Source organism: Castanea sativa, chromosome 11 (genome assembly GCF_040712315.1).
Source record: "Castanea sativa cultivar Marrone di Chiusa Pesio chromosome 11, ASM4071231v1".
NCBI lineage: Eukaryota > Viridiplantae > Streptophyta > Magnoliopsida > Fagales > Fagaceae > Castanea > Castanea sativa.
In genome coordinates, this window is record NC_134023.1 from 8,777,546 (window position 1) to 8,790,794 (window position 13,249).

Genomic DNA, 13,249 nt, shown 5'->3' on the forward strand with positions numbered 1-13,249 from the left:
AAATAAAATGCTATATTCACAATATTTTTACAATCATTTCACAACAAATTGCAGCTTCTAACTTGAGAAATAATATTGTGGTAAGCTATTAATAATTCTAATGTAAGCCTAATACTAACATCACTTTTTTACCCATCAATATATAATAGCTTATTGCATAAAATTTATTATGAAAATGTTATAAACATAGCATTACTTCTTAAACAATTCTAGCCCCCCAAATATAATCCTTAACTCCTTTAATAAACCAAAAATAAATAAATAAATAAATAACAACAATAAAAATTAGCCCAACAAAAATAAAAGTAATGTTACATCAACAACAAAAATACATTTCACAACAAAATAAGATTAATGCTACATCCACAACATTCTCTTTATTAGTAGAAAGAAATTGTAGTACTTCATGTATTTGCCCTTTTTTTATGACATACATCCAAGTTATCTCTTTATTAGATTTTGAATAGTTTCATTTTTTCAGTGACCACCCTAAAACAAATTCCTAGAGCCGCCACTGCCTCGACACAAGCTTAACACCTCTTGATCTTTTGAGCTATGCAGATCCAAAATTCTCATATCAGAATTTCGGCCCATGATGACTTCAATTGCTAGGGTTTCATTCACTAAACTCCTAGAGTATATAAAAACTTTATTTTAAAGTCATCAAAGATATAGAGATTCAAATTAGAGAACTCATATACTTTTAGAAAAGCTACTGCGTTCTTGTACACCTTAAGATTTTGTAACCAAATGCTTCTAGATTTTCAGCGTGCGTTTAAGTGAAGAACTCTGTATCCAACAACAAATATCAGTTGTTAGGAAGTCAAACATGTACTGGGATCCATGCATATAAGAAGAAGTCTCTATAAAATCAAGTCTAAATGGGTATTGGTGTGAAAGTTTAATTGTAGGTTGATATTTTGGAATAGATCTAGGTAGTAGTAAAATTCCTTATACTTGTAACTATTTGATTATTGATTATTAGATTTGTGGGAGTGGTGACTTGAAAATCACCCGGTGGAGTTTTTGCCTTATGAGAGGTTTTTTCTTATTAGTCAATAAATCACCGTGTCAATTTATTTTCCACTACATTTTAGTTTAATATGTAATTTGTGTGTGCCTCCACAGTTTGTATATAATATGATCTAATTAATCAACTTGAGTAACTAAATTAATTAATCGAGGTCAATCTATAACCCAACATTTATTTTCACATTAGTTCTTAGTAGGGCTTGCTCCTCTTCCTTTTTTTTTTTTTCTAAGATTTCAAACTCTTTTGCTTCTTTACCCTAGATAAATGTAGGAAAATGGAGCCCGCTAGCAACTATTTTTCTCCGATCTAGAACTGTGGCTCTACCGTCTATGGTTAATTATCAATGTCAACTACATAATTAATATGTTGCATCTTGGGATGCTAGTCTTTAGTATTGGGCTCTGCACAACAGCTTTTAATTATTATTTTTTATAAAAGAAAAAATAAACTATTAAAAAAAACCGAGTTTGGTTTGGGTTTGGGTTTCCATTAATAAAAAATCGAGAAGGAATCAGGTATTGGAGCTTAATAGGACTAGGGATTCGGGTATACATGGGTAAAAGTTTCGGGGTCGAGTTTGAGTATTCCTTACCTAAACTTGGTCCATGGCCATCCTGATCGTACAAAAGCTCATGAACCCTTCTGGGTTCAGATTTCAGCTATTTGGGAAGTGGCTTCAAACCTAGAGAAAAATAAGCCTAGAACAATGGAAAGAGCCTAATAAATGTGGTGCATTGAGCCTGCTTGAAAGAACTTTAAGTTTGGCCCAGCAAAACTTTTGGAAGTCTTCATTAGTTTCGGGCTTTATTTTATTATACGGTAAACAACTATGTATTCATGGGCTAAGTCAGATGATAACTTGATCAAGTATCTTGTGTTAATGAGTTCTAATTAACTCAATAGGTAAAGTCTCTGATAGTTGAATAAAAAATGTGGGGTTCAATCCCCGCTTATACCAAAAACCAATTGGTGTCTTGATCTAATGACAAAGAGTTATTATCAAGAATGGACAATATAAGTTGAAACTCTCTAAAAAAAAAAGTATCCTGCATTATTTTAGATGCTATGTATTTTCTCAGCAACCAAATACGATTAATGCAATCAAATTTTAACACGATACATCGCATATAAATACAATACGATCTATTAGGCAGCTATTTTAACGTAGCTGCATCCAACCTTTCAATGTTGCTCTTGATGTGGAGATGTTAAAATTATGGTTGAATGATTAAATTCACCATTTTTTAACAACTTAAACTCTTAGAACAGTCAATAATTTATTAGAGGAGAAAACATTTTTAGAAAAAATTGGACAAAAATATAATTTAAAAATGTCATACATAAAATTTATAAATCAACTTTTAGGAAAACAATGAATTAATGAAAAAACTACAAAAATAACAATAACAATAAATGAGTAGCACTTAAATTTAAATGTTAATTAACATAATAATACTTTAGTATAATTTTTATGCTAAATAGTTTTAAGATACAAATCACTATTATTATGCCATTTTTTTTTTTGTTAGTTCTAACGTGTAATTTTTTTTTTTTTTAATTTATCAATTTAGCTACTAAAAAGTTACAAGTGTAATAGCTTTATAACCATCACTGCGCACCATAGTGTTGTTGGTACTTGTGGATTAGGGGGCGGAATGGTCAGGGTTCAGATCTTCGAGTAGAATTTTTATCTTGTATAAAATTAAAATTAAAATTAAAAAACACTTTATACGTTTGAAAGATTAAAACCTTTTCAATTAGAACTCTTGATCACAAAAATTCAACATCTAAAACTCTATATTTATAGCAATCCCAAATATGCATCAAATAAATTTAGAGCCTTAATTACCAGTACAGCACCTACCTGTCACAATCCTGGCAAGAATCTGCATGAATTGAAGGAATATGTTGAAGATCTTAGGAGGTGTTTGATACACCATTTCAAACAACAATTTTCAGTTTTTAAACAACATTACACGTATTTCCACACAATTTTTCACCCACACATATTTCCACACATGTTTTCAAACAACAAAACACATGTTTTTAAGTGTGATGATGACAAAAAATGACATGTTAGTCACACGGTCCTCACGTGCTCGAAACAACACTTGCGCAACACAAAAAGAAAGGACCTAACAGAGAGCACCAATGTGGTGCTGGTCAAATACCCTCCAAATGTCAAGTTAGAACTTTACACTACTCTAGAGTGCCAGAGCTGGGATGAATTAGGCGTACCTTGATTTGTGAGGGCTTTGGGATATTTATAGTGGCGTAGGGTTGACATCATGCCTTGGCCAAGAGGTTCTTTCCTTCTAGGAGAGTACCACCTCTTGGGTATTCTGTATTTCCTAGAGATCTTTTTCTTATAGGGAAGATCATCATTAATGGCGAATATTATGGAATCCTTCTTAATTAGAGTTCTGCTCGTATTGGGACTTTTAAAGCTACTCGTGAGACGCAAGATATTTTTTATTAATGAGTCCTTGTAGACTAGGCAAACCTAATGAATGCCACTAGGTATCCGTACACCTTGGACCCGTCCTTTACCAACCCACCAGCCCGATGCCGTCCGGTTCGTTCAGACGTGTCCATCACTTACTTTTTTATCCTTTTCAACTGCCCCTCACTCCTTAGGTCCGTGACTAAAAACTGGACGGACCCGTGGAGTGACGATCTTTCTGTTCCTTGGAAACCAAACCTATTCTGATAGGCTGGCTGGGGGTTATTTATGATGTTGGACACGTGCCGTTCACCTAGTAGCTGGTTACTCAAAACGAAGCCCCCCTTCGTATTCCGTGTCGTTTGCTCTATATAAACTCGTCTTCCTTCTCCTCATTCTTAACTTTTTCATAGAAATCTTGAAATCAGAGCGTCACCATCGCCTTTGCAAGGAGTTATACCGTTCAGCCAGTTCATCCGTCATCTATCACCTTATAATGCTCAATTTCAACCGGTAAGTACTCTTTTCATTGAACTTTTTTTTTTAAATCTCCGTACTTTTTTAGATCCATCAGTGTTTTAGGGTTTACCGTCATATGTAGGTGACAGATGTCTAGTGCGTTGAGTAATTATTCGTTTGTCCGCAACAGGGTGAGCTACGATGAAGGATTCCCGTCAGGTCATAAAGACCTTGACGCTTCAAGTGAAAAAAGGAATTTGTCCGCTACTTCTCCTTCCTTAGATGATGAAGGTTTGGAGACGGATAGGCCAGAGGAGGTCTCTAGTGATGGCCTAGACGGCGTTGATCCCCCAATCCAATCTGTCATTGGTCCTGACAGCTTTAGGGAGTTCATAATGCTACCCCTGTGGACGGTCAATGACTTTAGGTCCTCGGTCAGAGAATCTCACTTCAAAACTCATAGGGCCAAGTACCAAATTCCTGACAACATTCATCTCCGCCTACCCCATAAGTCAGACAAATGTTACTATAAGGGTATTGAAGGTGTCGGGGTTTATGAGTAGATGCTAAAGGCAGGGTTCAGATTTCCCCTAAGCTCTCTCCACTGTTGCCTCCTTTAGTATCTAGGTTTGGTCGTCACACAAATCTCCCCAAATGCCTAGAGGGTCTTCCTCGGCGTGGAGGTCTTGTACGGGGCCATGTTTGACGGTGCATGAAGGTTGACAGTGGAAGAATTCTTTCACTGCTATCGTTCCACTGAGATTACACAATCAAGGGGTATGTATAGCTTTGTGGCCAGGAGCCCGTTGTTATGGCTCGTGCGCGATACCCCTGACTCTAATAGGAACTGGAAGAGTAAGTATTTTTTCATGGAAGGGGACAAGTGGATGTGTCATCCAGGTGATAACGAATATATGCTCGTCGACACAACATGGGGCATAATGCCTCCGTCTGGTATGCACCCATCTAGTTTTCACCTGTATATGCTCAAGCCTTGCTTTACTTTTACCACATTACCCTAACTGTCTTCTTTTGCAACTCGGGACCGTCCATAAGTCTCACTGGAGTAGTGGAACTTCCTGGAGAAAATTTTCAACAAGACCAAGCTCGAAGAGAGGACGTGGGCTAAATTGGTTACCCTTGACACACTTTATTGGTATTGTGAAGGTCCTGAGCCCACTGTAGCTACCCGTCATTACAACGCTAGAGTTCGCAAACATAAGTCCATCACCTAATGCTTTTAATTTCTTTTCTGCTTTATACTTCCCAATGTTGTATATCCGTCCATTTTCGCAGAAATGGACAATGCTAAAAGAAGGGCCTTCATCAAACAGCAAGCGGCCAAAAAGAAATAGGAGGCTGGTCAACCTTCCAAGGGGACGGATTCAGCCGTTCCATCTAAAAGGAAGCAACTGGAGAAATCTGACCATCATCCTTAAAAACCTAAAACCATCCCTGAGCCCGTCGTAGGGTTGGAAGTTGAAACCAAGAGAATGGCCACTCCCCTAGGGCCAGGAAAGGGCAAAAGTTTGATGAAGGGTCCAGCTACCGTCGGTGAAAAACCACTTGTCCTCCTTCGAGAGGACTCTGAGTATGCATTGGAAAAGCTCTCATCTATCATCACTATCGACGACTACGAGGATCTTAGCAACCATGCTACCGAGGTGATGGGGGAGACAGGTCTTTTTAGCATTGCTCAGGTACCTTATATCCATCTCTTCTTGATTATTATCATTAGTGTTTTTACCGTACTTATGACTTCTTTGCTTTTACACGATGTTGATGATAAAGGGACTGATGGGTCGCTGTTTGAACCATGAGACAGCCTTGGACCATCTCAAGAAAAAGTCTAACGCGATGGAGGATGAGCTGAACGGTCTGAAGGCCTGGAAGGCAGGTATGGAGAAAACATTTTCCTGCTCTGAGCAGCTTAGGGAAGAGCTAGAAAAGCAGACAGAGCAGCTGATGCAGATCCTAAAAGATAAAGAAAAAGAGATCACAGACTCCAAGGGCTAGCTCCATCAGGCTAAAGAGGAGGCGATACGTGAGTACCGTGACTCCGACCTCCTCTTAGCAGAGCTTGGTAGCCCTTTTGTTGAAGGTTTTGATGATGCCCTCCGTCAGGTTAAGGCTTCATATCCAGATCTGGACGTGTCCCACGTCTCTATTGACGTTCAGGGGCAGACTTTAGCTTAATCCGTCCATTCTGAGAGTACAGATGATTTGTTTACCGTCAATGACCCTCTTGTGAACAAAGACCTGACTCCTATTGAAAGTCAAGTAAAGCCCGTTGAAGGTGATGTTCATCAACTAGACAATGAAGAAAAGATTGAAAATACTCCCAGCAGCAGTAATCTTTTTTTTTTTTTTTGTAAGGATGTTAAGGACAGCTCTGTCCGTCATGTTTTTTGTATGTGGACATATTCCCTTTTGTAGGGCTTAAGTAATTCAGTTGCTTGTTTTTTATCTGTCTACTTGTATTTTTTATTGGTTTTTATCCGACGTGCAACCCCTAATTTATGGTCTGTCCTATAGACAAATTTTTAACTGGCCATAAGGGTCCGTCCACATGTGGATTCATATATACGGTTAAATCCCATCCATTTGTGGTGTCGGTGACTCATCCTGTTGGTGAATTCGTCCTATGGAAGTGTGATTTAAGCTTGCCGTAGAAACCCATCCACTTGTGGACTCTCAATTCCAATAAAACCATTTTAACCCGTTCAATTATGAACTGAGTTTTATTTCTGTGGTGATCATGCCCATATTACGGACCCGTCACATAATTTTCGTTTTGATAGATGAAGCCGTCCAATTTATTGACTCAATAAACTCATCCTTCATGGGATGATCCATCTATTTGATGGACTGGTGATTTTCATACTTACTAGGATGATCCGTTCATTTTATGGACTTGGTGAATTTCATCCTTCATGGGATGACCCGTCCATTTTAGTAGATTCATCCTATATGGGATGATCCATCCATTTTGTGGGCTTGGTGAATTTCATCCTTCATGGGATGATTCGTCCATTTTGTGGGCTTGGTGAATTTCATCCTTCATGGGATGATCCGTCCATTTTGTGGGCTTGGTGAATTTCATCATTCATGGGATGATCCGTCCATTTCGTGGACTTAGTAGATTTATCCTTCATGGGATGATCCATCCATTTTGTGGACTTCGTGAATTTCATCCTTCATGGGATGACCCGTCCATTTTATGGACTTAGTAGATTCATCCTTTGTGGGATAATCCGTCCATTTCGTGGACTTAGTATATTCATCCTTCATGGGATGATCCGTCTATTTTGTGGACTTGGTGAATTTCATCCTTCCTAGGATGATCCGTCCATTTGATGGACTTAGTAGATATCAGTGGAAAAAATTCAATGTGTTCTGAATAAATTCTTATATTATGATAGATGAGTAGAATTGTGTTCATAAAAAACAAGAAAATTGCCCATTGGGCACTAGGAGTACTGTAGAAAATAAAAATAAAAACTAAAACTATTGAAAAAATAAACTGGAAATGAATGTGATGTCATCGTCTACTGGTAACACTTCTTCAGGTGCTTTGTGTTCCATGGGTGATTCAACTTTTGCCCTTCTAGCATCTCCAGGTGGTAAGTTCCCTTCCTATGCCATAAGGTGATCCTGTACAGTCCTTCCCAGTTTGGTTCTAACTTTCCCTGGGATGAGTCCTTTGTAGCGCCGGTTACTTTCCTTAAGACAAGATCTCCAACCTGGAAGTCTCTATGCTTGACTTTAGAGTTGTAATGCTTCGTCATGAGGTTCTGGTATCATGCTAATCTTTGGTCGGCTGTTGCTCTGACTTCATCCACCAGATCAAGCTGCAAGCGCATGGCTTCATCATTCTTACTCTCGTCGTGGTTCCCAAACCGGTAGCTCATAAGCCCTACTTTTGCTAGGATGACTAACTTGCTACCATATACCAATCGAAACAATGTCTCCCCTGTTGGTGTCCTTGTCGTTGTCTTGTACGCCCATAAAACACTTGGTAATTCTTCTGGTAATATGCCCTTTGCCCCCTCGAGCCGAGTCTTGATGATTTTGAGTAAGGATCGGTTCATGACTTCAACCTGCCTATTGGCCTGTGGGTGGGCAGGTGACGAGTAGTGGTTCCTAATCCCTAGTTGTGAACAGAAATCATGGAATGCATCGTTGTCAAACTACTTTCCGTTGTCTAAGACGAGCACCCTTGGAATACCATACCTGCAAATGATGTTCCTCCACACGAAATTTCGGATATTCTTCTCCGGATAGTGGCCAAAGCCTCTGCCTCCACCCATTTGGTGAAGTAGTCAATGCTAACTACTAGAAACTTTAGTTGTCTTGCCGTTGTTAGAAAGGGGCCCATGATATTTAACCTCCATTGCGCGAACGGCTATGGGGCCGTCATAAGGGTGAGCTCTTCTATTGGTTTCCTTATGAGATTGCCAAACCTCTGGCACTTGTCATAGGCTTTGACGTATGCGTCGGCATCCTTTTGCATGGTTGGCTAGTAATATCCTGCCTGGACTAGCTTATGCACCAAAGACCGTGATCCAGAGTGATTTCCGCAGATTCTTTCATGGACCTTCCTCATAACATAGTCTGCTTCTTCAAAGGCGAGGCACTTCATGTATGGTCGGGATAAACCCCTCTTGTATAGGACGTCTTTAATCAAAATGAATCGGGCTGCTTTAACCTTCAACTTCCTCGCGGCCTCCTTGTTGTCTGATAGTTTGCCGTCCTTCAGGTAGGTAGCTATTGGGGTCATCCAACAGCGTTCATCTCTTATCTCCTGCAAGTTGGTATTATCTATTAGTGATGAGAGTTGAACGAAGAATAATACCTAGTCGGGGACTATCATAGGTTTTGCTGAAGCTGCTTTAGCAAGCCGATCGGCGTATTGGTTCTCCTCCCTTGGGATTTGAACCAATTTCATTTGGAGGTTATTAATTCAACCCTTCACTTCCTCGAGATATCTTTTCATTCGTTCATTTTTGCACTCATAACTGCCATTAACCTAACTGGTTACGATTTGGGAATCGGAGTAAATAACCACACTCCTAGCTCCTGCTGCTATTGCGAGGTCTAGTATTGCCATCAAGACTTCGTATTCTGCTTCGTTATTGGTAGTGGAAAAGTCCAGACGAATCATGCACTTGATCTTATCTCCCTCTGGGGTATGGAGTACTAGGCCTGCCCCACCTGCGTGTGTATTGGAGGATCCGTCTGTGTGGATGCTCCACATGGGAGCTTCCTCTACACCCTAGTCTTTCACGAAGGTGAATTCAGCGATGAAGTCAACTACTATCTGTCCCTTCACAGTAGGTCGTGGTTGGTACTAAATGTCAAACTCACTTAGCTCGACCGCCCATAATGCCATTCATCCCGCAGCTTCGGGGCTACTCATAGCTTTTTGCAGGGGCTTATTTGTCAGGACATTTATGGTATGTGCTTGGAAGTATGGCTTGAGTTTTCGTGCCGCGATCACTAATGTGAAAGCTAGCTTTTCCATCTGAGGATAACTTTCTTCTGCTCCTCTAAGCTCTCGGCTTATAAAATATACGAGCCTTTGCACCTTATCTTCTTCTCTAATAAGAGCTGCACTGACGGCCGCTAGGGAGACGGCCAAGTATAGAAACAACTCTTCTCCCGGCTTAGATGGACTAAGTAACGGCGGAGAAGAGAGATATGCCTTCAAATCTTCAAATGCCTTTTGGCATTCGTCCGTCCATTCAAACGATCTCCTTAGCGTGCAGAAGAAAGGGAGACATTTGTCTGTCGCCCTTGATACAAACCTATTTAGGGCTGCTATTTTGCCATTCAAGCTTTGTACTTCTTTTACCATCTTTGGGGGAGCCAATTCCATTATCACCTTTACCTTCTCCGGGTTGGCCTCGATACCCCTTTGGGATATCATAAATCCCAAAAACTTTCCTGCGGTTACTCCAAACACACATTTGCTCGGATTCAATTTCATGTTATAAGACCGAAGAGTGTTGAAGGTCTCATGGAGGTCGCTCAAGTGGTCGGACTCCTGGACGCTTTTCACCAGTATGTCGTCTACGTAAACTTGCACATTTCTTCCAATCTGGTGCACGAACATCCTATTCATCAATCTCTGATATGTGGCTCCTGCATTCTTGAGTCCAAAGGGCATTACTTTGTAGCAGAAGAGCCCCTGGCTTGTAACAAATGAGGTCTTCTTCTAGTCAACTTCATCCAACTTGATCTGGTTGTAGTCGAAGAACGCATCCATGAAGCTTAAAAGTTCATGTCTTGCGGTCGAGTCTACTAGGGTATCAATACGCGGGAGCGGGTAACTATCCTTAGGGCAGGCCCTATTTAGATCTGTGAAATCTACACACATTCTCCACTTTTCATTGGCCTTCTTGACCATCACCACATTTGCCTACCAATCCGGATAGTACACTTCACGTATAAAATCTGCTTCCTGTAACTTCTGCACTTCCTTGGCTATGGCTCGGTCTCGCTCCTGGGCGAACACTCGCTTTTTCTGTCTGACACGAGAGAATGAAGGTGATACATTCAACCTGTGGACTATGACTAACGGGTCGATACCGGCATGTCCTCGTTACTCCATGCAAACACGTCTTGGTTTTTCTTTAGGAACGTTGCAAGTGCTTGCCGTACTAACTGGCTGGCCAAAGTACCTATTCTAGTGGTCCGTTCGGGCCTAGAATCATCGAGGGGTACTTCTTCTAACTCTTCCACCAGTTCTGCTACCGTCCGCTGTTCTTCTATGTTCATCGTTTGTAGGTGGTCGTCCATCTCCATCATAGCTATGTAGCATTCACGCGTGGCTACTTGATTTCCGTGCAGCTCTCCAACTCCATACTCGGTGGGGAACTTGACCATCAAATGGTAGGTCGAGGTCACGGCCTTCCATGAATTGAGAGTGGGTTGTCCAAGGATGGCATTATAAGCCGATGAGCAATCGACCATGAGGAATGCCATGTCTTTAGTGATCTGCTGGGGGTAATCACCTACCATCATAAACAATGTGATAGCCCCAAGGGTGTAGACCCTTGTCCCTCCAAAGCCAACAAGTGGGGTGTTCGTTGGAACTAGTCGCTCTCTACCAATCCCCATTTGCTGGAATGCGAGGTAGTAGAGGATATCAGTCGAGCTTCCGTTGTTAACCAAAACTCGGTGCATATTGTAATCTCCCGCTCGTAGATTGACGACAAGCGCATCATCATGCGGGTGGTGAAGACATCGTGCATCCTCCTTCGAAAACTCGACGACTAGGTTATCAACCCGCATCATCTTTAGCATAGAACCCGTCATCTGGACACTCTGAACCATCCTTAGATATGTTTTACGGGCCTTTTTGGACGACCCCGCAGTCGCCGTGCCGCCAACAATCAACCTTATGTCTCTTATAGGTGGTCTTGGTCACTCGTTTTCCCGTCAGGGAGCTGGTCTTGTGGTGGGTCTGTCTTATCCTTGCTGACGAACCTTTGCAGCTTTCCTTGCCTGATGAAAGTTTCAATCTGTTGCTTCAGGTCATAGCAGTCAGCCGTATCATGGCGGTGATCACGATGAAAATGTCAATATTTATCCCTTGACCTTTTGTTCAGATCTCCTTTCAACTTGCCGGGAAAGTTAAAGCTCTTTCATCATTTATCTGTATTAGCACTTGGTCGATCGGGGCTGCCAGCGGGGTAAAGCTCATGAATTTCCCCGTGGGTGGTTTGGAACATCTGTCCTCCCTCCGTTCTCCGGTCCTGGCCATCTTCCGTCCTTTATGCAGTCGTGTATCTTCCTGTTTTTCCCTTTTTCTACGCTTCTCTCCTCGGGCCAGTAGCGCGTCTTCTGCGTTCATGTATTTGGTTGCCCTGTAAAGCACTTCTGACATAGTCTTTGGGTCGTTCTTGTATAGAGAAAATAAGAATTTACCCTTCCGTAACCTGTTGGTGAATGCCACCACGAGTATTTTATCGTCCGCTTCGTCTTTTAAGAGAGCCTCATTGTTAAAGCAAGCTATGTAAGATCTTAGCGTCTCGTCTTCCCGATGCCTAATGTTCATCAAACACGCGTTGGATTTTTTATACCTATGACCCCCGATAAAGTGTGATGCGAATTGAGAGCTTAACTCTTTGAAAGTGCCAATAGAGTTGGGTGTCAGTCTGCTGTACCAGATCCTCGCGGGTCCCTTCAGCGTAGTGGGGAAAGCTCTGCACATGATCTCGTCTGGTACCCCTTGAAGGTGCATTATGGTCTTGAAAGATTCCAAGTGGTCTAAGGGGTCCTTGGACCAGTCAAAACTTTCCATCTAAGGCATGCGAAATTTCGGGGGAAGGGGCATGAACTGACGGGCGCTGTGAATGGCGAATCAATTTGATGGACCAAGTGATTGAGGTCACTGGATACTCATCCTCTGAGGGTGTTCATCATGACGTCCATCTGTTCCCTCATCATCTGCATCTCGGCGGCTATGTGAGGTGGGAGAGTATTAGTGGAAGACAGCAGGCTTTTGTCTTGCCGTTCCAGTCTGCTTGAAGTGTTGCTACCCTCAGGTCTTTCCTAGTTTCTCTTCTCAGTGCTTGTCCCTTCTTGGTTTTCCTCCTATGTAACGAGACCTGCATTCTTTTGTCGCAACTGCTCCTCTAAATCATAATTCTACTTGGTTAGGCATTCGACTGCCACCGCGAGCGTTTAGACTTGTCTCTCCAAGGCTGTGATGTGCGGTTCATCACCTTGATTATTGTTGGTTGTTGCCATTGAACGAGTGAGTATCATGCAACTTTTGTCTAGGAAGCAGCACGTATGGCTTATTCCAAGTTTAGCTTTCCCACAAACGGCGCCAACTGATGATGACGAAAAATCACCAGTTAGTCATACGGTCTTTACGTGCTCAAAACAACACCTACGCAACACAAAAAGAAAAGACCTAACAGAGAGAACCAGTGTGGTGCAGGCCAAATACCCTCCGATGGTCAAGCTAGAACTTTACACAACTCTAGAGTGCCAGAGCTAGGATGAATTATGCGTACCTTGATTTGTGAGGGCTTTGAGATATTTATAATGGCATAGGGTTGACATCGTGCCTTGGCCAAGAGGTTCTTTCCTTCTAGGAGAGTACCACCTCTTGGGTAATTAGTATTTCCTAGAGATCTTTTCCTTATAGGGAAGATCATCATCAGTGGCGTATATTATGGAATCCTTCTTAATTAGAGTTCTGCTCGTATTAGGATTCTTAGAGCTACTCGTGAGACGCAAGTTATTTTTATTTATGAGTCCTTGTAGACTAGGCAAACCAGATGAATGCCACGTGGCTT

At 41.5% G+C, this 13,249-nt stretch overlaps 1 protein-coding gene across 1 annotated transcript; it reads right to left on the reverse strand.

The window, feature by feature from the left end:
• Nucleotides 1–7,735: 7,735 nt before the first annotated feature.
• Nucleotides 7,736–8,313, reverse strand: LOC142616016 (uncharacterized). The gene is made up of 2 exons (XM_075788909.1): nt 8,169–8,313; nt 7,736–8,085 (listed from the first exon to the last, which is right to left on the reverse strand). The coding sequence occupies exons 1-2, from the start codon at nt 8,311–8,313 to the stop codon at nt 7,736–7,738; spliced, it is 495 nt and encodes a 164-aa protein (XP_075645024.1).
• Between the last annotated feature and the right edge of the window lie 4,936 nt (nt 8,314–13,249).